Source organism: Erinaceus europaeus, chromosome 10 (assembly GCF_950295315.1).
Source record: "Erinaceus europaeus chromosome 10, mEriEur2.1, whole genome shotgun sequence".
Lineage (NCBI taxonomy): Eukaryota > Metazoa > Chordata > Mammalia > Eulipotyphla > Erinaceidae > Erinaceus > Erinaceus europaeus.
The window spans coordinates 114,298,573-114,325,138 of record NC_080171.1 but is presented as its reverse complement, the minus strand read 5'-3'; the positions used below and the strand labels follow the sequence as shown (position 1 = coordinate 114,325,138).

At 51.2% G+C, this 26,566-nt stretch overlaps 1 protein-coding gene across 7 annotated transcripts in view; it reads left to right on the top strand.

Annotated features, from left to right (window-relative positions):
* Window positions 1-26,566, top strand: part of WNK2 (WNK lysine deficient protein kinase 2) — a 99,554-nt gene that overhangs the window by 26,786 nt on the left and 46,202 nt on the right. For all 7 annotated transcript variants that reach the window (XM_060200564.1, XM_060200563.1, XM_060200562.1 and 4 more), the window contains exons 3-8: window positions 11,549-11,721; window positions 11,959-12,179; window positions 14,988-15,145; window positions 17,305-17,393; window positions 18,196-18,415; window positions 23,255-23,537. In XM_060200564.1, coding sequence (XP_060056547.1) covers window positions 11,549-11,721; window positions 11,959-12,179; window positions 14,988-15,145; window positions 17,305-17,393; window positions 18,196-18,415; window positions 23,255-23,537 — 1,144 coding nt within the window. The remainder of the gene's footprint in view (window positions 1-11,548; window positions 11,722-11,958; window positions 12,180-14,987; window positions 15,146-17,304; window positions 17,394-18,195; window positions 18,416-23,254; window positions 23,538-26,566) is intronic.

The following is a 26,566-nucleotide window of genomic DNA, read 5'->3' as shown; positions in this document are numbered from 1 at the left end:
TTGTTGACTAATCATGAACCCAAAGGCTGGAATAGTGCAGCTGAAGATTTGGTGGTGGTGGTGGGGGTCTCTGTTTTGAAGATAGGTAGTAGGCCTATTTTAGTTACATTCTATAGGGCCCATGACTATACTAGTTTTTTCCTGAGCCTGACCTCTGATATGCTATGGACCCACGTTATTGCTTAGTTCTGGCTTATGGTGGTGCTGGGGACTGAGCCTGGGAACTCAGAGCCTCAGGCACGAACTCCCCTTGTATATGTTCACTATTTGCCTCCCCAGCTTCCATAGTCTTTTCTCACTTGTCTCTGTTGAGGTAAGCTGCAGTGTGCGTGTGCCTTGTTGCCCCTTAGGTGGCTTTTATGGCGTCTTTGTTTGCTGGGCTCTCAGTTCTTCACCCTGTCTTTTCTCACTTGTCTCTGTTGAGGTAAGCTGCAGTGTGCGTGTGCCTTGTTGCCCCTTAGGCGGCTTTTATGGCGTCTTTGTTTGCTGGGCTCTCAGTTCTTCACCCTGTCATGTGCCAGGAGTAATTTCCTTTGTATTCATCTTCCTTGGGGTTTAAAGCACTTGAATTTATGCTGAATTTCTTGCTTCACTTTTATAATAGCCATCTTGGGGACATTAACTGAACACACACTGCTTTTGTTCCATATTTATGTCCTGTTTCTGGAACCCCATTCCCATTAGTTGGGTGATCCCTTTTTTCCCTAATTCTTTATTAGCATGTGGGTGAGGAGAACAGTCTAGGTGACCACTATGGTGATATTGTGCCAGGGACTGAGCGCAGAAGCCCATACATGCAAATCCTGTGTTCTGCCACTGAGCCACCTCCCTGGCTACTAGTTGGAATTTTTTTTACCATGTTCTATATGCTTTATTATTCATTTCCCATGTTTCAGTCTATGTATTTTCCACTGATCTATTTTTTCTTTTCTGTTTTATCTCCTGATCGACCTGGATTTGCTTAAAACTTACAGAGATATCTGATTGTGTGGGTGATTAAAAAATTCTCCAGTGGTTGACCTTTTCTTTTAGAAGGTGGATAAAACAGAGGGATCACTATTTGAGACTGTTTGGAACTGAGCTGGTGCAAAGCTAAGTTTCAGGACAGGATAGAGAACTCACCAGGTAGGTGCCCACATTGTCACGTGTGCAGCCCAGGTCTGAGCTTGGGCACCACGTGCTAGGTGCTGTGGCAAAGGAGGAAACTGGTGTCTCTCTCTCTCCATATCTTTCTAACTATCTGGATGAAAAAAAAATGGCCTGGGGGTAGTGAAAACATGCACACACGGACCCTGACTCCACCAAAACCCAAATATAAACAACAAAAAAGGAAGCTTTGGCCTTTGTGGCCCTGTGACGGTGTCTGTCTGATCAGGAGGGTGGAGATGGAGAGCGCGCACGCTTACCCGCGGCCCCTTCCTGCCAGGCTGTTCCCACTGCTCATGTGGCACTCAGGGCCTCTGCTTCTAACTGGCGGCTTCATGTAAAGCCAGATCAACATCATCCTGCGTCACTGTCATGTGAGCTGCCTGTTTAAGCCTTAGCTTAACAGCCACACTGCAAGTGTGAAGAGAGCACTTGTACTTAATTTTGATGATCCTCTTCTCTAGTTGAAAATGTTTTTGGGGTGGGGGTAGATAGCATAATGGTTATGCAAAGAGTCTCTCATGTCTGAGGCTCCAAAGTCCCAGGTTCAATCCCCTGCACTACCATAAGCCAGAGCTGTGCAGTGCTCTGATATTTCTCTCTGTGTCTTTCTTCCTCTGCATCTCTCTCAAAAATAAAATAAAGAAGAGAAAAGAAAAGAAAAGAAAATGTTTTTAACACAGAATACCACTAGGTTGTTGTGGGCCCTTTAAAAAAAATACTTCACACCTTAAAGATTGAATGTGTCTCTCATACTTAGATTACATCTCTGTTTGGACCAGCTGGTGTCAAGTGCTCCCAGCTCTGGTCACATAGCTCTGGTGGGGGGGAAGGGAGTGTTGCTGGTAGGTTCCAGTTCTCCCTTCTCCTGAGGTGAGACCCAGGCTGGTGGCTCATCTCACACTTGAATGCTCTGAGCACAGCCTTGTCCTTGCTGTGGCCCCATGGCTCTGACAGCTGTGACAGCCAGAAAGAGCTGAGGTGCCAGCTCCCAGGACTGGGGGCAGCTGTGAGCGTTGTAGCCTTCCTGCTTCTTGCTACCTGGTCGCGTCTCTGTGGCCCTAACCACCTGCACTGGCTCCACTTGATGGTACCTCCCTCCCGGTCCTGTGGGACACTGTGTATGTTCAGACCTGGCACAACTCCCCTCAACAGATGCCCACCCGACACATCAGTGCTCGGAGCCCCAGGGGCTAGCCTATGTGTTCATCCTAGACCTAGTGGTGTGGTCACGTGCTGTGATAGCTGTGCTGGCGGCCTCTCAGGTTAGAGCTGGTGCTGCCCTGAGGGCATTCAAGCTCTCCCTGCTACCCCATCCTTTTTCTTTTCTTTCTTTTTTTTTAAAATTTCTTTACTGGGGAATTAATGTTTTACATTCAACAGTAAATATGATAGTGTGTACATGCATAACATTTCCCAGTTTTCCATATAACAATACAACCCCCACTAGGTCCTCTGTCATCCTTTTTGGACCTGTATTCTCTCCACCCCCACCCCAGAGTCTTTTACTTTAGTGCAATACACCAATTCCAGTTCAGGTTCTACTTGTGTTTTCTTTTCTGATCTTGTTTTTCAACTTCTGTCTGAGAGTGAGATCATCCCATATTCATCTTTCGTTTCTGACTTATTTCACTTAACGTGAATTTTTCAAGATCCATCCAAGATCGGCTAAAATGGTGAAGTTACCATTTTTTACAGCTGAGTAGTATTCCATTGTGTATATATACCACAACTTGCTCAGTCACTCATCTGTTGTTGGACACCTGGGTTGCTTCCAGGTTTTGGCTATTACAAATTGTGCTGCCAAGAACATATGTGTACACAGATCTTTTTGGATGGATATGTTGGGTTCCTTAGGATATATCCCCAGGAGAGGAATTGCAGGGTCATAGGGTAGGTCCATTTCTAGCCTTCTGAGAGTTCTCCAGACTGTTCTCCACAGAGGTTGGACCAATTGACATTCCCACCAACAGTGTAGGAGGGTTCCTTTGACCCCACACCCTCTCCAGCATTTGCTGCTGTTATCTTTTCTGATGTATGACATTCTCACAGGAGTGAAGTGGTATCTCATTGTTGTCTTTATTTACATTTCTCTGACAATCAGAGATTTGGGGCATTTTTCCGTGTGTTTCTCAGTCTTTTGCATCTCTTCTGTGGTGAGTATTCTGTCCATGTCCTCCCCCCATTTTTGGATGGGGTTATTTGTTATCTTGTTGTTGAGATTTGCAAGTTCTTTATATATTCTGGTTATTATCCTCTTGTCTGGTGTATGGCATGTAAAGATCTCCCATTCTGTGAGGGGTCTCTTGGTTTGGGTAGTGGTCTCTTTAGCTGTGCTGCTACTGCCCCGTCCTTGTGATCTGTGATGTCTCCCTTTGCCTTGTGTGCTTTTCCTCCGTCTCGTGAGCTGGCCCTTGTCCTGTGTGGTGTCTGCTCGTTCTGCACAATCTGTACCCCCCAGGATCTCAGTTTCTGTGGTTTCCCTGCCCTGGTGGCCCAGCATCTGTTCTCCCTCGGTCACCCCCTTCTGGGCAGGAACCAACCCCTTGCAGAAGCCTGGATGTGGGTGGGCAGGCAGGACTCTAAGCAGGAGGGCAGCACCCCTCTGGCTGCCCTGATCTGGCCGAGGAGTGACTTGGCCCCTGTGGTGATCTGGCCCCTGTGGTGACTTGGCCTTCAGTGTTGGGCAGCACTGCAACCCAAGGACCTTGTTGCCTGGGTCTTCACATAGAGGGGCCTCACCAGAGGTGGGCAGGGCTGGTGCTGGGTGGCCTCAGTGTATGGGGTGATTGAGTTCCCGACAGGCAGTGAGGGAGTTGATGGCCCCATTGGCGATGAGAGAGGCATTCTGGGTCACGTCGTTAGCCACTGTCCATTTGTTCTGCCATGCCACTAATTTGTAATGGTAATTTGATCTACAGAAAAAGTGTCCGGTCTTCGGCTTGTATGAGCCTAGGAAATAAAAGAACCTAGATTCCAATACACATCATTCTATGGCAGAGGAGTGCGGTCAGGTGATCAATAAAAGTCTCTAAGGGAAGGCTATCAGGTCAAGTCTGTGGGAGTGGAAATGTGAACCTGGACTGGGGTTAGAGATGTATTTATAAAATGGCCAGGAAGACCATCAAGTTCAAACATCAATATTTACAGAATGTGATGATGGTGTCCTTCGCAGCTCTTTAGGCCCCAGCTCACAGGTGGGCAGGGCCCCTCCTGCCTGTAGGCGGCGGGCCGGGGTGGGGTGTGGGGCTTGCATGCCTGCTGCCTTTTTCCTGGGAACACTTGGTGGGGTGGGAGTAGCCTTTCCAGAGCATAGGTCCCTGGAAGACACTAGTTTCGCTGGTCATCTCAGCACTTCCTGCCCTCAGAGCAAGTAGTGTTTACACAGCTGATGCTGAGGGGCTACTGCCTCCTTATGGATTCATTGTTCACTTGTTGGGGCCCTTGACAACAGAGCTATGAGTATTGGGACTGCTCTGTCCTTGCTGACTGGCCGTCACTCTGTCCATGCGAGTGCACTCTGACCCCCTCTGGCAACTCCCCTGACTCTTGAGGTCGGTTCTGTGCTGCTTCAGACTCCGGCCGTGTGAAAGAATTCCTCCTGTTAACAAGGGTGCTGTCATGAAAGGTGACTAAAGACAATGCTACTAGCCCAACTGTGACGGCACGGACTTTATTGTTTACAGCTGAGTGATGTTGAGGAGAATAATTCGGTTTAAAATGAGTTTCTTTTAAAAGCTGTGGTAAGGGGGCCAGGCAGTGGCACAGCAAGTTAAGTGCACTTGGTGCAAAGCGCAGGGACCAGAGTAAAGATCCCAGTTCGAGCCCCTGGCTCCCCACCTGTAGAAAGGTCACTTCACAAGCAGTGAAACAGGTCTGCAGGTGTCTATTTTTCTCTCCCTCTCTCTGTTCCCCCCTTCTCTCACAAGTTCTCTCTGTCCAACAACCACAGCAATAACAATAACAACAACAATAAACAGCAAGGGCAACAAAGGGGAAAAAATAGCATCTAGGAGCAGTGGATTAATAGTGCAGGCACCAAGCCACAGCAGTAACCCAGAGGAAAAAAAACAAAAACCTGCAGTAAATTGTAGGGGCATGCAGATGAGCCCATGCCATCTGTGCAGGTTTCCCCTTGGCTGTCAGCTGTCAGAGGTACTCAGAACAGCTCTGTGGGCAGCTTGTCTCTTGCCCCCCTGTACCAGCGGCCCAGAGCTATCATGAGCCCATGTGACACCCCCCGCCCCCCGTAGTGCCTCATGCCCACATAGGGTGCTTCTCCCAAGACCCCAGGCCTCAGTGCATCCTGACTTCTGGGGGCTCTACATTGTGGGCATTAACTGCCTTCAGGGGCAGCTTTTCTCCAGGTCCAGTGGAGATCTGGTCACTGTCACCCTCCTGTCCCCTTGACCTGCTGCATGTTTATATTTTCTCCATGGTAGCCGTTCCTGCAAGCCCAGAGCCCCAGTAACCCATTTGGTGACTGAACGAAGCACGTGAGTGCCTGCCAGGAGCCGAGTTGGGGAGCAGCATCCTTCCCACCATCTCTACCCCCTCCGTGTGCCATCACCACCCAGAGATGTGACTTGGGCCTCACTCATTTTCCCGCTCAAGGGTACAAGGGCGGGTCAGGAATATGTAGGCCCCAGAGTTGGGGTTGAGCCTGATTGTGTCTGCTCCGAACCTAGTAGCTGTGAGGGGCTTTCCTTACTGAGGGCATCAGGAGGTCTCTGGCATGTGCCAGCATGTTCTGGGCCCACCCTGTGCCTGGAGCCCCTGTCTTGGGCTGATACCCTTGTGTGGGACAGCTCTCAACAAAGTGCCCTGAAGAGGTTTCCTTTATTGTTAAGTATTATTTTATATAGTGATCTCTACGACTATAAGTTAATAGGAGTGTATCAAAGATCTCTGTCCCTACCCCCAACCTCCCCATAGTGAAGCTGAAAATCTACCCTCCCCACCCCCCGAGTTTTTTTTTTTGCTTTGGTGCAGTACTCCAAACTCAATTTCCGCTTTGTGTTTCCTTTTCTGTTCTTCCTCAACTTCTGTTTATGAGTGGGATCATCCCATACTTGACTTTCTCTTTGTGATTTATCTCTCGTAACATAACCCAAAAGAGGTTCCTTTGTTTGCTTGTTTAACTCAGTACTTGTGTGACTAAGGCGAGATTCCTGCCAGGTTGAAACCCCCGACTCTGACCATGCTGATCCAAGCCTCTCTGCCAGCTGGTCACCTTTTGTCTGTGCCCCATGTGTATGGTGCCCACTGTCTCCTACCCGGTCCCGGAATTCCTTGGATGCTGTTCTGTTTGTACCCTGGCTGAAAGGGGCTGACCGCAGCATTCCCAGCAGACAGCCCTCACCAGACAGAGCTGTGAGGCCGGGGATCTCACAGGGGGGAGGCTGAGCTTGGGCTCACTCCCCCTGATCTCTTAGCACCATAGGCAACCCCCTGCAACCTTGGAGAGGCTGCAGAGCCAGCACGGCCTGGCTGTGCCTTGAGCTGCCACCCACGGTTAGCTCGGCTTTCTTCTTGCAGGGGCAGGAGCTGGATGATCCCAGGCTATCCTTTCCAGTCTGGCTGACTCTCGCTGTCGCTGGGAAGCAGGAACCTCTAATTTAGGCAGCCCCGGGTGCCTGTGGGAGGGAAGCTGGTTTGTGTCTGGGTGGGCGAGCCCCTGTCTGGGGAGGTGCGCTGGCGTGCTCTGTTGGGGGGGTGAACCTGCCTCTGAGTGGGTGAACCGCCCTCCCAGCCGTGTGTATGAGCAGCTCACACAGTAGTAAACCCTAAGGCCACTGCCTGGCAGGTCTGGGGCATCTCTAAGGAGCAGGTGCTTCTTTCTTTCTTTTAATATTTATTTATTCCCTTTTGTTGCCCTTGTTTTATTGTTGTAGTTATTGTTGTTGTTATTGATGTCATCATTGTTGGATAGGACAGAGAGAAATGGAGAGAGGAGGGGAGAAAGATAGACACCTGCAGACCTGATTCATCGCCTGTGAAGCGACTCCCCTGTAGGTAGAGATCCAGGGGCTCGAACTGGGATTCTTAGGCCGGTCCTTGCACTTTGCGCCACCTGTGCTTAACCCGCTGCGCTACCGCCCGACTCCCAGGTGTTTCTTTCTTGCCTGGCTCATGACCTTGAGCCACCTGGTCACATTAATTAGGGGATGCATCCCAGGGACTGTGTGAGCGCCAGTTGCTGGGTTGGTTCTGCCCCCTCGGAGTCACTTATCTGACAGTCCACCACCAGCCGCAGAGCAGCAGTGAGAGTGAGAGTGACCACAGCACAGGCCAGGCCTGGGAGGGGATGCTGGACCGCATGCCAGCAGGCAGCCTTGGTCAGGGCTCTGAGGACATGCTACTGACCTTTCAAGTAATCGAGCAGTGTGTCCCCTGGCTAAAAATAGCCCAGCAGCTTAGACGGAAAAATCAGGTCTCTCCAGTCCCACCTCCGGCTCTGGAGACACCATCCCTAAAGATTATGATTCTCTCTTTTTCCTGTGTCTTTGATGTGTCACCTTTAGCCAGCAACTGTCACAGAAAGTGGAAACTGCAGCGAGCGTAGGCAGGGTGCTTCCTTCTCCTCGTTTTATTGTGAGGTGTTATTTATAACATGCACCTTTTGCTCTGAGATGACAATGAGATCTCTCATTTGTTGGTCGGTGCTAAAATCTTGGCAAAATCCATTTATACTACAAACGACTGTGTGAGTTTCCTCTAGTATCGTGAGCCAGGCCCACCGGAAAGGAATGAGGCAACCAGTTTGCCTCCTTTCCAGCTTTCTTCATACGGTGCCACCACAAGTTCAGCTGCCCCTGGCTGGTCGCTGTGGCCGGCCTCATCTGTTCCTCTCCCTGAGTAGAGCTCCATTGTGTGGAAACGCCTCTCCCATTGACTGTTTGACCCAGGGAGTATAGGAAGTGACCTTGGCCCCACCGGCCTGGGAGTGCCACTGACCTACTGTTCCCCACACACTTGGCTGGTGTGGGATTCAGAGTTGGCGCTTGCAGGGTCATCTGTGAAACTTGGCACCTTGGTGCATAGAATTTTCATTTTTTTTTTCCCTTAAACTTTGTTTTATTCGATAAGACAGGGAGAAATTTAGAGGGAAAGAGTATAGAGAGTGAGAGACAGACGCCTGCAGCACTGCTTCACTGCTTGTGAAGCTTCCTCCCTCCCACCCCGTAGGTGGGGACCGGGGGCTCAAACCTGGGTCTTTGCGCACCGTAATGTGCTCACTTAACCAGCTGCGCCACTGCCCAGCCCTGCACACTTCAGTCTTCATTTTTGTTAGATCAAATATGGCTAGGTCTTGAGAGAAAGTCTTCATAGTCTGGCTTGGCCTTGGCTGGTTCTTGTGTTCTAGGCTGTCTTTTCAGTGTGGGAGATGTCGTGTCCTTAGCTCCTTCCTGATGTCCGTTTGTGCCTCTTGGAACTTCTGCAACCTGCCATTTGAACTCCCGACCTGTTCTTTCCCGGCTCCTGTCTATCCTGTCTGCCTGCCTCCTTTACTTCCTCATCTGGTCTTTGGGTATTCCCACATCCCCTCTCCCCTCCTCCCACCCCCTCCCACCCCCTCCCACCAAATTTGGCAGAGATTGCGCTATAACTTGCCCAGAATGGAATTCAGATCCTCACTGTGCAAGTAGATAAGCTCCTACCAAGGAGCCCATCCTTCCACAGTCCTCCTAGGATGTGGAACTTTCCCGATGCCCTGGCGTCTTAGCTCCCCTGCCTCCTCCCTGGATGCTGCTCTGGTCTTGACCTCTTCTGAAGCTTTACCTCAGGGAGCCATCGGATGTGTTCTTCCTTCCTTCAGTGGGGTGCTTCGGGGACTTGGCCTCGCTGTTGGAGGTGCTAGGTGTTTGTTCCATTTTTGCTGAGTTTTTTTTTTTTTAATTTCCCTTTTGCTACCCTTGTTTTCTTAAAAATTTTTTTATTGTTGTTGCAGTTATTGTTGTTATTGATGCTGTTGTTGGACAGGACAGAGAGAAATGGAGAGAGGAGGGGAAGACAGAGAGGGGGAGAGAAAGACAGACACCTGCAGACCTGCTTCACCGCCTGGGAAGCGACTCCCCTGCGGGTGGGGAGCCGGGGGCTCAAACCGGGATCCTTTGTGCTTCGCGCCACATGCGCTTAACCCGCTGCGCCACCGCCCGGCCCCCCTGAGTTGTGTTTTGTTTGGGCGCACCACAGTGTGTGACCTCACTTAGACACAGACCTCTCTTCTGCTCCAGTTTGGGGTGATTGGGGGAGGCTGCAGGGAACAGCGTGTATCCCTGTGTCTCATGTGAGCACCAGGAAGATGGGTTCTGCTTTGAACTCTCAAGATGGTCACCTTCTACTTCCAGCGTCTTGGAAGGTGAGCCCAAAGGCTCCCCCCGTTAAACCTTTTGGAATGGCCCATCTTCTGACTCCAGCCATTGGGAGTGAAGTGGGTCTCTGTGTGGTTGTACTTGGTAGCCCTTAATGCCTGGGACTTATTTATTACCAGTGTATTATTGTTGTTGTTGTTGTTGTATTCATAGAGACATACATTCAGAAGGAAGGAAGAGAGAGAGAAGCCTGCAGCACTACTTCACTGCATATGAAGCTTCCCCTTACAGGTGGGGACCAGGTACTTGAACCCAGGACATTGCACATGCTAATCTGTATGTTCTACCTGGTGTGCCACTGCCAAATCTTACTTTAGGGGCAGAGAGAGAGACAGAGAGCGACCACAGGACAGAAGCTCCCTTCAGTGTTGCAGTGCTGAGCTTGAAGCGGGTCACACACTTGGCAATACAGCACACCGTCTTATGGAAAATCTCTGTTTCTGACTTGAGCTATCATGTGAGGGTTCGTTCACGATTTTCCTTTTTAAGTAGAAGCTGTTCTGGTTTATCCATGTCAATATCTTAGATCCTTAATGAGGATGCCAGTTAATCTTTTTCTTTTTGAAGTTGCTTTTGGTCTGTGAATTTCTTGTTTTTCTGGTGTTAGCCACACTTGGAAGTTTCACCAGGAGGTTTTTTTCCTTCTTCTTGTTTGTTTGTTTTCACTATTGGCAGCCGTGTTGTCAGTGCCATGTGAAAAGGCAGTGCTGGTGGACTTGGTAGAACTAGCAGGAGGTAGAGTGGTGGTGTGGCCACTGGGGCTGTGAGTCTCAGCCAGGCCTCGTACGCTGCCATCACTCCTCTGACTTGTCTGGCTCTGACTGTAGGTCCTTTGTGTCTCCCTTTAACCCAAGTCTCCCCGTTCCAGCTCCCTTGTCCTTGCCTCTTCAGCTGTGGTTTTCTTCCGGGGATCACACGGCTGTTCTGTCATCTGTGACACCAGGTGGGAGGGCACAGATGTGGGTTCTGGGGTCTGTTGGACCAGGAGAAGGGGGGAGCACTTGGCACATATGTTGAGATGGAGAGAAGGCTTCACCCAGTGAGATGAAGCTGGAAACAGAATTCTGAGGTTTGTTTTCGGTTTCCTGCAGTGGGTTCATGGGAAGGCTTCAGGAATGGAAAGACCAGGCTGTGGGGGTGGGGAGAAGCCAAGCTCATGAACTGGGGGCTCAAGCAGGTGGGAGTGTGGGTGTTGTGACTCTGACCCTGAGTTGTGGCTTGGCCAGGCCATAGGCTTTGCTTCCTAGCACTGGTCACAAAGATTATCACTGGTGCTTGGTGCCGGCACTACGAATCCACTGCTCCTGGTGGTTACTTTCTCTTTTTTTAAAAAATATTTATTTATTTATTCCCTTTTGTTGCCCTTGTTGCTTTATTATTGTAGTTATTATTGATGTCGTTGTTGTTGGATAGGACAGAGAGAAATGGAGAGAGGAGGGGAAGACAGAGAAGGGGAGAAAAAGATAGACACCCGCAGACCTGCTTCACTGCTTGTGAAGTGACTCCCCTGCAGGTGGGGAGCCGGGGGCTCGAACCTGGGTCCTTGTGCATGGCGATATGTGTGCTTTACTGGGTGTGCCTCCTCCCAGCCCTGTTTGAGTTTTTGGTTTAATCTCCTGTGGCCCAAACATGTCTTCATGGTCCTGTATAAATTATAGTAGTTGGTGTTTCCTTCTTGTATGATTCTCAGTGTGTGGAGAAGAACTCCCTTGTTGGGAGAAGCAGCACTGCCGTGTGGCAGGTGGACTAGAGAGCCTCTTTTTCTTTGGGCTGGCTGCAAGTGGGCTCATTGGACTGCAGGGTTGTGGCACTGGAGAAGACACTGGTGGCCATGAGACCCTCTGCTGGTGACAGGAGTAAGGACTCGGCACCACAGAGGCTTCAGGACCATCTGCACCTCTACACCCCCTCCCTGTGCCATGTTCCAGAAGGCGGGTGCTGATGGGCCGGCTGGCCAGTGGCACGCATGCTGGCGAGGCCATGTAGGGGTCTGGGCAAGTGTCACCTGCCTGTGTCTGTCCCTCTAGGACCGGAAGCTCACCAAGTTGGAGCGGCAGCGCTTCAAGGAGGAGGCCGAGATGCTGAAGGGCCTGCAGCACCCCAACATTGTGCGCTTCTATGACTTCTGGGAGTCCAGCGCCAAGGGCAAGCGCTGCATTGTGCTGGTGACCGAGCTGATGACCTCGGGGACGCTCAAAACGTGAGTGCTACACTTCTGCTGGGGGCTGGTGCTAGGCTAGAGGGCCTGACATAGCTCTGAGGTCCCCCCTGGAGCCGCATACCCTCTACCCCCCTCACCAAAGGATATACAGCCCCTTCCTTTGACACAAGGCTGCACAGGCTCCTGAAGGTAGGTGGCCCTCCCGACACAGGGGCCCCCTGCACAGCCCAGGCAGGTGCACAGCCCCTGTCACTGAGCCCTGCGGCTCCCCTGCAGGTACCTGAAGCGGTTCAAGGTGATGAAGCCCAAGGTGCTGCGCAGCTGGTGCCGGCAGATACTTAAGGGTCTGTTGTTTCTGCATACTCGGACCCCTCCCATCATCCACCGTGACCTCAAATGCGACAACATCTTCATCACTGGGCCCACGGGGTCTGTGAAGATCGGAGACTTGGGTCTGGCTACCCTGAAAAGAGCATCCTTTGCCAAGAGTGTGATAGGTGAGCCCAGTTTCCTGGGGGCCTGCATGAGCCCCTGGGTGACCTGGGAGAAGTCCCTGCATGGACTGCGTGAATGTATTCATTGTTGTCACCATGGTAGTAACCTCTAAAAGTTGTGAGCTCGTGTCTGTAGCAGGGGTGAATGCCCTGAGAGGGTTTGTCCTCAAGGGCCCCACAGTTTGGAGCACGTGGATACACACACACATACATACACACACACACACCCCTGTTCTGTTCCATGTTCATACTGAAAAAGGTTTAAGATGTTTGTGACCCAAGTGCACTGCATGTGGAAGGAAGCACACTCTGACTCTGTCCCAGCTCAGAGCTGAACACCATGAACACCATACCCCTTTAAGCACCCATCGCCCATTCCCAAAGCTGGAAAGCTGGGCTGTTCTGGTGTCTTGGGATGATTTTTTTTTTTTTTTTTTTGCCACTGGAATTATTGGTGCCTATAGGATGAATTCACCACTCCTGGTGGACTGACCTTCCTTCCTTCCTTCTCCCTTTCTTCCACCCCTTCTTTCCCTTCTTTCCATTTCTTTCCTGCTCTCCCTTACCCATTCTTGCCTCACCTCCCTTTCTTCCCCTGCCCTCCTCTCCCTTCATTTTTTTTTTTTTTAATATAAATGGAGCAGGAGTGGGGAGAGAGAAAGAGAAACACCTGCCACACCGCTCCACCACTAGAGAAGCTTCCTCTTCTGTAGGCAGGGACCAGAGATTGGAACCTGCGTCCTTACATGTGATAACACATGTGCACTCCACCAAGGGCACCACCAGTCAACATTCCTGCCCCTCCCTTGGAATGCTTCGTACATAGCAATGTACTCAGTACTGGAGACTTTTGGGAGAGGCTGAGTTGAAGGAGTAGGGGTTCCTTCTGGGCAGGTGGGTGTCACTGTTGGGGTATGAGAGCCCCCAAGGGGCTTGGCACAAATCCAGACTTCCTCCCAGCAGCCCAGGATCCCTTCTTGCCCTCCTTCTTTGGATAAACAGACCAGCACAGGAGATTTTCAGGAAAATTTTGCTTGGTTCTAAGCTCCAAGGGAAGTACCTATGCGCTCCTGTTCCTCTTCACCTATGTCCCCTGTAGCTCATGGGATCTTTGGGAATTATTATTGCATGTATAAGCAATGATTCTTATTTCCCCCATTTTTTACTCAAAACCTTGTTAAACATATACTATGTCCATTTTTAATATATGAGTAAAGAAGTTAAAAAAAAAAATCAAGATCACCTATAACCTGTCTGCACGGGAGATGGGCAGTCTCTGTAACCATTATGTTACCTTCCCTGTGCTTTTAACACAAGCGTTAGTTTGTGCTATTTTGTATTGACCCCCCCCCCCCAATCTAAGATAGTTTGACAATCTTCCAAGGTCAACAAAACAGAAGTTTAAAACAGCCTACTGAAGCTGATTATGGCCCCTTCTCTCTGCATTCAGCTTGACAGACTTTCAGTTGGACTTGTTTTAGTAAAAGGGCTTTGTGATTTTTAAAGTAAGATTTGTTGCAGAGCAACTGGGAAGATGGCTCAGCACTAGTGTGTGAGATCTGCGTGATTGTGGATCCAGGTTCAGTTCCCGGCATTGCATACGTCAGGGTGGCAGTTTGCTCCCTCTGCTTTTCCCTGCCTCTCATGATAAATACACCTTAAAATTTTTTTTATTATCTTTATTTATTTATTGGATAGAGATAGCCAGAAATCAAGAGGGAAGGGGGGATAGAGAGGAAGAGAGACAGAGGGACACCTGCAGCACTGCTTCACCACTTGTGAAGCTTTCCCCCTGCAGGTGGGGACCGGGGACTCAAACCTGGGTCCTTGTGCATTGTAACGTGCGCTCAAGCAGGTGCACCACCACCCGACCCTGATAAATACACCTTTAAAGTAGTTTGTTAGGGTTGGCAAAAATTACTCACTTGGTTTGCCATGCACACAGCCCAGATTGGAGTCCAGCCTTCACCCCATTGAAGTGTATGCTTAACCAAGCGCACCACCACCTGCCCCGCCCCTCCGAATGCTTTTTTTTTTTTTTTTTTTACAGTTTTTAGAGAACTGTTAAACAGCTGTCACCATCATCTCGCAGGTGAGCTGCTGTGGCTTGTGCCTGCTGGTTTATTGGGGTCAGCTTACACAGGAAAGTGTGTTTTATTAGTTTTTTGACTTAAGCTGTCAGTACTTAGTGCTGTTTGCCAAATCCTTAGACAAAGTGCATATGACTTAGGACTCTAGTTAGGGGCCAGATCTGTAGCTTGGTGTGAGACCGCATGCCCTGCTTGTCAAGGCTCCGGGGTTGATTCCTCAGCACATGGCCCCCAACCCCACCCCCAGGAAACATCTTGTTCTATGGCTGGAAGAGCCACTGCTCCTGGAACTCCCACCTGGCCCCTGCCTCACTGGCCCTGCCAGCCCCCATGCCAGTGCTGCGTATGGTGTGCCTGCCCGAGAACACTCCAGCCTGGCTGGGATTGCAAGTGAAGGAGCTGTGCGGTGACTGGTTTTCATGTGCTCCGGGTCACCCAGCCCATTGCCAGGAAGGGTATCATAGGGATGTCAGGCACAGCCCCGCCCCCCCGGGAAGTCAGGTTCTCCTCACTCCGCCAGACAGGCTCCACGAGCCTGTCTTTGATCCTGGACCAAGAGCTCCATGAGGATTTCTTAGAACTCCGGTCTGCAGGGCCTTCCTGTTTGAACCTGATGCCTAGGACTGATGGCAGCACATGCACAGGAAGAGAAGGGCATGGGGCTGGGTGAGGTGAGGGCCTCGGGGCTGTGCCCCTGACTGCCTGCCTTGTGCTGGCACAGGCACCCCTGAGTTCATGGCTCCAGAGATGTACGAGGAGCACTACGATGAGTCCGTGGACGTGTACGCCTTTGGGATGTGCATGCTGGAGATGGCCACCTCGGAGTACCCCTACTCGGAGTGCCAGAACGCCGCCCAGATCTACCGGAAGGTCACCTGTGTGAGTCCACTGGCCCAGCTGGGTGCTGTAGCTTTGCAGAGTCTTCGAGAAAAGGAGACTGTTGTACCGGGGGGGGGGGGGGGGGGGCAGAGGCTTCAAGGGGTCACTCAGGTCTCTGCGCTGGTGATGGGAAGCACATAGCTGTCATAGGAGGACCTAGCATGGTGCCCAGAGATGTCAGAGGCACCTTTTCCTGTCCCTGTGGCCCCTTTGGGCCACCTTGGAACTATCAGCTTTCCAGTCCTCTGCTGTGACCAGGCTGTCTTTGGCTTCTGCCTTCTGCAAAGTTCTCTGGGTGGGAAACAGAGGGTGCATTGGAAAAGCTGGACTTTCTGGAACTTTACTCTTCCACCCCATGACCCTCAAGACCTCGTAGCCCTCCCCCAGGCCCAAGGTGCTGCCTGCATCTATGGCCCTAGGCAATAGGTTCATGATGCCCTGAGACTCACTCATCCTGACTCTATGCCAAGTCCTCCCTACTTATCACAGATCATGTCAGATCTTTGGTTCTCAATTCTAAGGTACTTGTTCTGAGCTCCTCTTGCAGATGCTAAGGATGCAAGGCGGACAGGACTCCTGACTGGTAGCACTTAGAGGTTTGAGTCAGAGCCCCACAGACAGGTGTGTAACTAGCAGATCATGGGGACAGGTGAGTGAAGGCTTGTGGTCAGCGGTCCCAGTCAGGGAGGACTCCTGAGGCTCTAGGACCTCATTGGCAGGCCCTGGAGGGGCAGCAGTGTGTGTGTGTGTGGGGGGTGCTGCCCAAGAGCCTGCCTGGGTCTGGCCTGTACTCTTGGGCTAGGCAAGTGCTTCTCGGTCACCAAGGCTCTCCAGGCAGTTCTGCTACCCTCACTGGGTTCTGGGAAATGGGACACTGACACTGACTCAGGTTCCAAGCGCCGGCCTCTGCCTTGCTTCTACAAAGAGAGCAGAAGAGGCGTGTCCTCAATGACTTCTCTTATTGCCTTGACCATGGTGGGTCCCTGTCCTCCAGCCCTCACTCATACCTCACCTGAGCGCATAGTGGCACCCTGAGCTCTCAGCTGGCCCAGTCTTATCCTGGTTTCTGAGCTGGACGTGTGAGCCCCTTAAAACAGCACCTGCTGTTCTGGCATGTTCTTTACCTCCTCTGGGCAATGCAGTCTTCCAGAGGTTTCCAGTGAAGGTGTTTGCACACTTTCATCTGTGTTTATAGTTTCACAAAGCAGCTGCCTGTCCTAGGGGCCCTGTCCCTTCCTCCTGGAACCACCAGGCCTTTTCTGTTGGCTTCAGGACCTCACCTGCCAGGGGGCATGCTCAGTGCTCCTAAGGCCCAGGCTCCTTGTCTGCAGGACCCTGTGTCTTCCAAACATCTCCTAGCATCAGCCCAGCAGATGGAGAGGGAGAGAGAGCGCCAAAGCTCCCTGTTGCCATAGCATCATGCTGTGGTGCTGACTCTTAAACCTGGGTGGTGTGGATGGTAAATGGACACCCTGCTTGGTGAACTCCCCCCCCCCCATATGCAGACTCTGAATAGGGGTTAAGGAAGATGCAGGAGGTTCTAGTCTTTCCATGTGTTTGAATGTTAAAAATCCTGCTTCCCCTTCCCCAGCAGATTGCAAATAAGCCCTGGACTGGCCATCCACGTCTCCGGCCTCCCCTCCTTATGCCAGTCCACACACTCTGCTTCCTCTGTGCTGTCCGCTTCCTGAAAGTGACCACTCTCTCAGAACTGTAGGGCTGGTGTTTGCATGATCCTTGTGCCACCGGGCTTTGGGAGTCACGCCCTCTGTGGTCACAGGGGTTGGGGTTTGGTGGGGCGGTTGCAAGCTCTCTGCTGGCCCTTGGCCCGCAGCAGTGACCACAGACAGTGCTTTCAGCTGTGGTGGACGAGACTGGCTTTGTGGAGGTGCTATGTCTACTCATCTCTGCATCCCTGTCCAGCCCACAGACCCACCTCACTTCCTCACAGCCCCTGGTCCGTTGGCAGCCGGCTGCTGTGTGGTCTTTCTTTGGGTAGCATCGGTGTGGGTGTTCTTGTTTTCTCTGAGCTTCTTCTCCCTCCTGACCATCCATGGAGATATTTAGGATGGACTTTGCCTGGAATAAGCCTTGTCTCCTGCTGGGGTTTGTGAGACAGCAGGGCGACTCCCACACGGCAACCCATTCCATCATTTCAGGGAATCAAACCGGCCAGCTTCGAGAAAGTGTTGGATCCTGAAATCAAGGAGATCATTGGAGAGTGTATCTGTAAGAATAAGGAGGAGAGGTGAGTCCCAGACAGGTGGATGGGGAGGGAGCTAAGCTAGTGTTTAGAATAGTGCAGAATAGTTGCCGTAGCAACCCCCAGAGCCTCAGCACCCCGAATCCTGGGGAGCCCCACAACACCCTCCCCCATAAATGTCCCTGCTTCTTGGGACACCCTCCCCCCCTCCTGTGGGTGCAGATAAGCATGAATGTGTGAGGGGTGGGGTGGGCAGGTGGAGGCAGGTTCCTGCCTTTTCAGAACTCAGCCTTGTCCCACCCGTAGTGCGTCCTTGGTGAGGACTGGCACTCACTGTGCCACAGCCAGCCATGCCATGTGTGTGGAGCCTGGCTTCATGTCTGTCTGTCTGTCTTTCTTTCTTTCTCTCTCTTTTTTTCTCTCTTTTTATTTATTTATTATTGGATAGAGACAGAGAGAAACTGAAGAGGAGTAAAGAGGGAGAGAGACAGAGACACCTGCAGCCCTGCTTCACCACTCAGGAAGCTTTCCCCCTGCATCTGGGGACCAGGGGCTTGAACCCGGGTCCTTGTGCACTGTAGTGTGTGCGCTTACCCAGATGCACCACTGCCTGGCCCCTTGCTTCATGTCTTTCATGAGTGCCCTGGGTCTCATGGTGGGCAGCATGTTTCCCTTCTGTGCTGAGAGAGAAGTGCAAGTCCTAAATGCTACCCCGGGAACCCCAGGTTGCATCTCCCATTTTTAAAGAATGCAGATGTGCCCACAGGTAGAGAGGGAGCAGCACTCCCCAGGGAGATGGGCAGAGTCCAGACCCCAGCACGGGTGCCCACGCGCCCTCTCTCCACAGGTACGAGATCAAGGACTTGCTGAGCCACGCTTTCTTCGCTGAGGACACAGGCGTGCGGGTGGAGCTGGCTGAGGAGGACCACGGCAGGAAGTCTACCATTGCCCTGCGGCTCTGGGTGGAGGACCCCAAGAAACTGAAGGGCAAGCCCAAGGACAACGGGGCCATAGAGTTCACCTTTGACTTGGAGAAAGAGACGCCTGATGACGTGGCCCAGGAGATGGTAATGCAGTAGAGTGTGGGTCATGTGCCCGATGTCTACGGAGGGGGGACCTAGCCATTAGGGGGCTGTCTAGGTGTTAGAGGGGCATCAACCCGCCAGGGGGTCTTGAAGGGATATATTGGTGCTGCGGGTGACCTGGGCACCCCAGAAGCACAGGGCAGATGGGTATGCCTCCCTGTGCCCCCTACTGGCCTGTGCCACACCAGGGCCCATGTCTGTGCTGCCTGGTCATGACCTCCTCTAGCTCAGCCTCCATTCATGCCAGGTGCTCCTTAGTTGTACAATGGCACTGCCCAAACAGAGCCTGGGCTCCTTCCTAGGACATCCACATCCGCAGCCAGGCCCATCCCTTCTTTGCCTGGACACAGAATGCCCTGGCCTCAGCCGAGGGCACCTAACACCCACTGGCCCCCAGACCCTGCCACGTCTCTGAACTCGGCAGGAGTCATCGGAGGGTGGCATGTCCACTAGTTCTCAGTGGGAGCTGTGGGGCCCAGTGGCTCCCTTCTCCTTTGCTCCCCTCTCGTGTCCTTGTGGGGTGTCCATCTGTGCAGAAGGCCCCGCACTGTCAGTTAACAAATGGTGGCTAGTACGGACGGTCCCAGCTTAACAAGAGCTCAGCTTTATGATGGAGTAAAAGCAGTAGAGTCCATCCACACTTGCGATTTTGAGTTCTCATAGACCAGCGGATTCGTGGTTGGTTCCTCCCATGATGCTGGGCATTGACAGTGAGCCCCAGCTTCCAGCCAGCCCTGCACTCGGTACCTCGCAGTGTGCTGTGCAATCAGTTGTCTGAGTCAGTGAAGACCTTCTTACAAAACAGGCTTTGCTGGGCCAGACAGTCGCTCACCAGCTAGAGCATGGGCCTCAGCAGGCACGAGGCGTCAGTCTCTGACCTCAGATGCTGCTCCATGGGCAGCAGCAAGGAACTGGTGGATGGTGGAGTGGTGCACTGGCTTCTCCCTCCCCCTCGGCCCTTTCCACCTAGGGGTGCAGAATAAAAATACTGGGCTGAGGAGGCCACTTAGTGAGGGTGCACATGCACGAGTCTCCGTGGTCATTCCTTAGCACTGATTTTTACGTCTTAACTATAGGCTAATGTAAGTGTTCCTTTAAAAAATATATTTTTTGGGAGACGGGCGGTAGCACTGCAGGTTAAGCACACATGGCGCAGAGCACAAGGACCGGCGTAAGGATCCCGGTTTGAGCCCCCGGTTCCCCACCTGCAGGGGAGTCGCTTCACAGGTGGTGAAGCAAGTCTGCAGGTGTCTGTCTTTCTCTTGCCCTCTCTGGCTTCCCCTCCTCTCTCCATTTCCTCTGTCCTATCCAACAACGATGATATCAATAACAACAATAATAACTACAACAATAAAACAAGGGCAACAAAAGGGAGTAAATAAATATTAAAAAAATTTTTTTTAAATATATATTTTTTATTTATTTACTTAATGAGAGAGATTCAGAGAAAGAGATAGAGATAAGCAGAGAGAGACCAGAGCACTTCTTAACTTTGGCATAGGTAGATGTGGGGAATTGAGCGAGGACCTTGGAGCCTCGGGCATGAAAGTCTTGTTTCATAACCATTAAGCTATGCCTTCATGCCAGTGTAAGTATTTGAACATATATAAGGTAAGCTAGGCTAACTGTGATATTGGTAGTATACACTGTTAAATGCATTTTCCACTTAAGATCTCTTCAGTTGGGAGTCGGTGGTAGCTCAGCGGGTTAAGCGCACATGGTGCAAAGCGCAAAGACCAGCAGAAGGATTCCGGTTCGAGCCCCCGGCTCCCCACCTGCAGGGGAGTCGCTTCACAGGCGGTGAAGCAGGTCTGCAGGTGTGTGTCTTTCTCTCCCCTGCTCTGTCTTCCCCTCCTCTCTCCATTTCCCTCTGTCCTATCCAACAACAACAACATCAACAACAACAAAAATAATAACTACAACAATAAAACAACAAGGGCAATAAGGGAATAAGTAAATATTTAAAAAAAATAAAATACTATTTTTTAAAAAAAAGATCTTTTCAGTTGACGGTGGGTTAATAGGACTGTAATCCATCATAAACCGAAGCAGCTCTGGAAATGAAAGGAGTAGCCATCACTCAGCTTAGGAAACAGAATGAGCTTTGGCACCTTGGGAGTTGCTGTGATGAACAGGAAGTGACCTCAAGGTATCTGGGTCTCTGTCTTGCCTGAGCAGCCCAGTTGTCTCTGGCCCCTGCCTGGCACTTCCCAGGGGACAATGGATTGATGCTGGGTTCCTTACGCTAGTAAAGTCAGAATGTGGGGAGAGGCTGGGACCCTTCTCCCCAGGGTCCTAATGGCAGCTGCCAGCCCCTTCCTGGGCTGTCCTCAGGTCAGGTATCCAAAGCCCTGAGGAGGCCTAAGTGGGGCAGCATTTGGGGCTCCCTGTCCTCAGGGCTGCTGTGTGCATGGTTCCTTACCCAACAGCCTTTAACTCAGTAAGCCTGCTTCTAAACACAAAAGCCGTATAAAGGAGAAGCAACCACAGATGAATCTCTATGTCAGTGGTTATAAACAGGTAGTAACTTTAGACAGGAAATTCTGTGAAAACACCAGTGCCCCCCATCCCAAGTCTAGGGTGTTGCCATTCAGGCCCAAACCATCCATGTGCTTAGTAGCTAAGATTGCTGAGTGTTGAGTGTCAGAGGTCTTCTAGAACTGAAGGAGAGCACCTTATCAGAACTTTGTGAGAGAGGTGGATGGGACCAGTTTCTATTTCCCACTGAGTTCATCTCCCAGTAGGTCTTGATGGTGGGTTGTTGGAGCAGGGTATGTGGGGATGGGGGGCTGGTGAGGGAGAAGCAGCATCCAGGATGCTCCTGTGTGGAGCTAATCAGAACAGCAATGCCTCTAGAAGTGGGGAGAAGGTGGGGCTGTAGGGGCCTGGCTGTTATGATGCTACTTCTGGGGTTGGACCCCTAGAGGAGGTTGTGGGAGCTGAGGGGGGGCTTATAGCCCAACCCTGGGCATTCTCAAGTCTGTCATCTCAGCCTCTGTATAACGGGATGTTCCAGTGTGGCCCAGAATGTGGCTAAAAATCTTCCCCATTTGGGAAAAAATAGAAGAAACACCTTGGAGAGACTTGTGGGGGGTTGTCTGTGAAGACAAAGATGGAAGGGAAAATGGGTCATGGGCAGAAAATAGACACACAGGCGTGTCCGTGGGGCGTCTGCCTTCACTAGCTTCTGGTCTGGTCGGCTACGTGGACCCCATTGGTGTGGGCACTACTCATGGCCACTGACTCAGGCCTGGCCCTGCAGCCCTGCGCTAGCTGCCCCCTGCCCCTCCCCCCCACCTGGCCGGGTGCCTAGCCATGAGCTGCTGTGAGCCAGGGGTGACTCAGCACAAATGCCTGCAGTGTCTCATTCTGGCCAGTGGAGTGATATCCTGAACTGAGTTCTCTGAAATGACCACAGACTTACAGAAAAGTCGACCAGCAGAAAGCCATGTGCCCTGATGCTTCTCACATCCCTTGGTGTTCCACTGCTTCTCCCGTAGTAACTCTGGTTTTCTCTTGTATAAAATCCATGTCTGCATCTGTGGGTACCCTCAAACCATGTTGGCTTCACTGTTTGTTTTGCCTCCAGGGTTATCACTAGTGCCTTCACTGCGAATACACTGCTCCCTGTGACCATTTCCCCCCCATTTTATTGGGTAGGACAGAGAGAAATTGAGAGGGGAGGGAAGATAGAGAGGGGGAGAGACAGAGTCACCTTCAGACCAGCTTCATTGCTTGTGAAGCGACCCCCCTACAGCTGGGGAGCCAGGGGGTCGAACCAGGATCCTGCATGAGTTCTTGCGTTTTGCCCTATGTGCGCTTAACCCACTGCGCCACCCAGTGCCTGGCCCCTGTGGCTTGACTGTGTCACGGTGTCCCAGCTTGGGCCACTCGAGGCCCAGAGCCCAGGCTCTGTCATCTTGCATATCCTCACTTGCTGGCACAGGGAGACAGTGTGATTCCTCATCTGAGCTCTGTGGTCTGAACCCACATCTCAGGGGGAGCCTAAGTTCAGAGCAGCCATGATCCCAGTCAAAGGTGCCATAACGCCCCAGCACTGCTCAGTGGCTGGCTCAGAGCGCCGTGTCTACTCACGTGGGTCTGTGCTGAGCCCTGTGCACACATGCTTCTTCCACATCTGTGGTATGTGAGAGCTACAGTTCACACCAAATACTTGGAATCCCTCTCCAGCTGCTCCAGCTGTGCCAGCCCCCCACACTTTTTTTTTTTTTTTTTTTTTTATTATAACAGTATAGAAAGTCTGCCTGACAGTCATTCTGGCTTTGCCACTACTCTTGTCCTCAGAACCAAGAAGCTGTGCACTCACTATGGTGCTCTTACTCTGGGGAAATCAGACTCAAGAGCTTTGCCAGGGTCTGTGTGTGCCCTGTGGGGCTCCAGTTACAAAAAGCCCCACCTTCCCTAGCTCTGGGATCTCAGGAAATTCAAGAACGACGGTGGTGTGGGTCCTCGTCCCTGTCCTCAGTGCACACTCAGCCAGGACCCCCTTCCACCCTTGGCCAGTCTTAAGGCCCACTCTGCGGAGCTGCTCTGGGTGTCAGCCCTGTGGGAGGAGGTTCAGGCCTCAGCCCCTCACTCATCTGGCTGCATTTGTGAACTGGGTGAGTTGGTGCAGGTTCAGATGGTCTCTCTCTCTGTTCTCATAGTCAGTGACAGGAGGAGATTCACTTGTAGGATGCTGATAGGGGTTGAAGGGTCCTGCAGAGGCTATGCTGGTGGATCCCCCACAGGTCACATAGGGCCAGCTGAGCAGTGAGGCTGGGAGCCATTCCTAGCTAATGACATGGATTCCCTTTACAGATCGAATCAGGATTCTTCCATGAAAGCGATGTGAAAATTGTGGCCAAGTCCATCCGTGACCGTGTGGCGCTGATCCAGTGGCGGCGGGAAAGAATCTGGCCGGCATTGCAGCCCCCAGAGCAGCAGGACCCCGGCAGCCCTGACAGGACCAAGGGCCCACCAGTACCCCTGCAGGTCCAGGTGACCTATCATGCACAGACTGGGCCAGCTGAGCCCGAGGAACCCGAGGCCGACCAGCACCTCCCCCCACCCACGCTGCCAGCCAGTGCTACCTCCCTGGCCTGTGAGTGATACCCCAGGTTGCTGTGTGGACAACCGGGCTGGGGAGCATTGCTTCAGGGAGGGGATCAGAAGTATCTGCATTGCATGGAGCTCTGACTACAGGGGTGTCAGGCTCACTAGAGAGTCCAGCTTCTCACTACAGGCAGGTGCAGAGCTTCCCTGCTCTGAATCAGCAGGGACCTAGCATCTCAGCCCTGCTATTTACTTACCCTTCTTGGAGGTAGTCTCCCCAGCGTCACAAGGTACCCCAGAGAAGCCAGAGGTGGTTATGCTACTTCCCCAGCATGCTGACTTCTAGGGCCAGGGTCCTCTGTCCCCAAGATTATCCCCCTTCCAGAGCCAGGCCATGAGACCTGGAGTACAAGGGTGCATTCCTGAAGGAACTGTGGGCATCCTTGTGTACCTGTCTGCATCCTGGGCACCAGAGGAGAGAGTCCTGTGTCTGCTGCAGGCACAGTGGGGGAGAAGCCCACCTCTGCTCTCACACTTGAGCTGTGAGCTGAGAGCAGAGGATGTGGCCTTTCCTGGCTGTTGGGTGAATAAGCCACCAGTCAGGCCATGATTCGGGTCATTTAAGTGAAAAGACTGAAATAGACTATTTAATTTATTTAATAGCCACTTCCTTCATTTATCATCCAAATAGCTGGATGCTCTTTTAAGACGGCTATTTAAATTCTTAGCCATCGGCAGACTGTCACTTTGAGACCGTGTGCCTCCAACCTGCCCAAGCTTGCTTGAATAAATCACCACATCATCGTTCTGTTTTCTGATAAATCAAAGAAAAAAAAATTCAAGAGCATCAGCTGTATGAAGGAAGATCTCTCTACTTCTGACACACCAAAACTTGGTTGTCAGCTAGACAGTTCCTAGGACAGGCATGAAGAAATCCCAGTTGCACTTTAGAGAGACACTGTTTAGGTCCTAAAAAGATGCTTACGGGTTGGGAGCAACAGGTCTGACCTCTGGCAGAGCTGCGCGTTGATGAGCTGGTTTAGCTCAGGGTGTGCATTTTTATCTGCAATCAGATCTCCACAGGCATCACTCCGAACCACCCTGTGTGCTTCAGGCCTCAGTCACCCTTCTCAAAGACATTTTGTCCACTGATGGTCATTTCTCTAAAGCAGGTACTGCCATCACATTGTGTAAAATTTGCAAAATTCCAGCAAAGGTGTACCACAAACCCAGTTAATCTTCCTCCCCGGAGGCAATGCCACCAGTCTCTGCACCATAACTTCCAGAGAAACGCTGGACGTAAAATCTGGCACACACACTGCTGCACAAATGTGTGGGTTTGCATGTCTGAGTCACATGTTCACCCACGCAGATGCATGTGCACAATCACTTGCTCTGCATGTGCGTGCATGCGCCTGTGACATGTACAGCAGTGCAGACGGTGCACGGCTGCATATGTGTGTGCTTACCGTGCCTGTTACATGCACAGATAGGCGCACACACACTTTCAGGATCTAGGTCCGGCAACCCTTAGGCCACACGCTTTTGGTAGCTGGACCACGTGCTCCTTAAAGGTGAGCTGATCAGGACGTGGCCAGCACATACACACCTGGAGAAGGCTCTGGTGGTGGGGAACAAGAAACAAGCAAGTTTCTCTGTGCTGGAAGGTACAACAAGTGCTGGGTTTATGACTGCGCTGCACTGTCCTTAGTTGTCCATACAACCCGGGGCAAGTTCCAGGAGAGGTTGTGTCTACGCCGTGTCTTCAGGGAAACGTTTTGTTATTAAGTTCAGAAGATTTTTTTTTCGAATTAATATTTAATTATACAAATGGCAAACATCCACTTAGGCATTTAAAATGTCACCTATCTAGTTAGAGTTTATTTACTTGAACTGTGTCAGGTATGTACATATCTAAGGGGAAATTATTTCCTCGTTCAGAACTGGAGTTCCTTGTCTTATTGCCTCTGCTTAATAAACTTCAGTGTTCTTAGGCCTTCCTCTGTTAAAATACATTCTTACTGGCCCCTTGATACAGAGCCAATGAGATTCCCTCTTTGTGTAGATTATAAATGGACACAGTACCACCACTGAAACTCTGCGCCTCATAGAGGTAGCTTGGCATCCACATGGGGCAAATCCAGGTGTTTGTGTTGTTCTGGAATGTAGAGGCAGTGAAGTAAAAGTACTATTTCAAAGAGTTGTTTTTTTTTTTTAAGTACTTATTACTTATCAAAGAGATAATTTCACATGAGACAGAGACAAGCCAGATCACATGCTGTTCTGGGGCTAATTGATTCCTCAGTAACTATTACTAATGTGGACCCTCTCTTTGGGGTCTTAGAGTTGTAGAGGTGTTCGCTTTTGGTGTCAGGTTACAGGCTGCTGCTGCTCATCTGTGGCATAAGCTCCTGTCTTTTTTAGTGTAGTAGTGATGTAATAATAATTAATGCGACTGTAACACACAGTTGCCACCACAGGGCTATGTCCCTGCTCTGCCATTGGAAACTTCCCTATTCTTTATCCCTCTGGGAGCATAGATTCAGCATTCTTTATGGGGTGCAGAAATTGGAAGGTCTGACTTCCATAATTGCTTCTCCACTGGACATGGACATTGACAGGTCAGTCCACACCCCCAACCTGTCTCTGTATTTCCCTAATGGGGCGGGGCTCTGGAGAAGTGAGACTTTGGACACATTGGTGAGGTCGTCTGCCCAGGGAAGTCAGGATGGAATGATGGTAGCATCTGCAACTTGGTGGCTGAAAAATGTAAGATATAAAGCAGGACAACTTGTTTAATAAACAGGAACCCAAAGGTAGGAATAGAGCAGATGAAATTAGGAGTCTTCGTGTGGGTAGAAGCTAGGAAGTCTATCTTAGGCATGTTCTAAGGAGCCCATGACTTTAGTAATTTTTGCCTGAGACCAATAGCTAACATGCAATGGTGGGCTAAAATAGCATTGTCAGGGAAAATGGTGTCAGAGATGGGCCTAGAAAGCTGGCTTAGGACAGAGAGTAGCCCCCAAATGTGAGCAGCTCCTGTCTTATGGGGGATTGGTGGAGGCACCCACTTGGAAC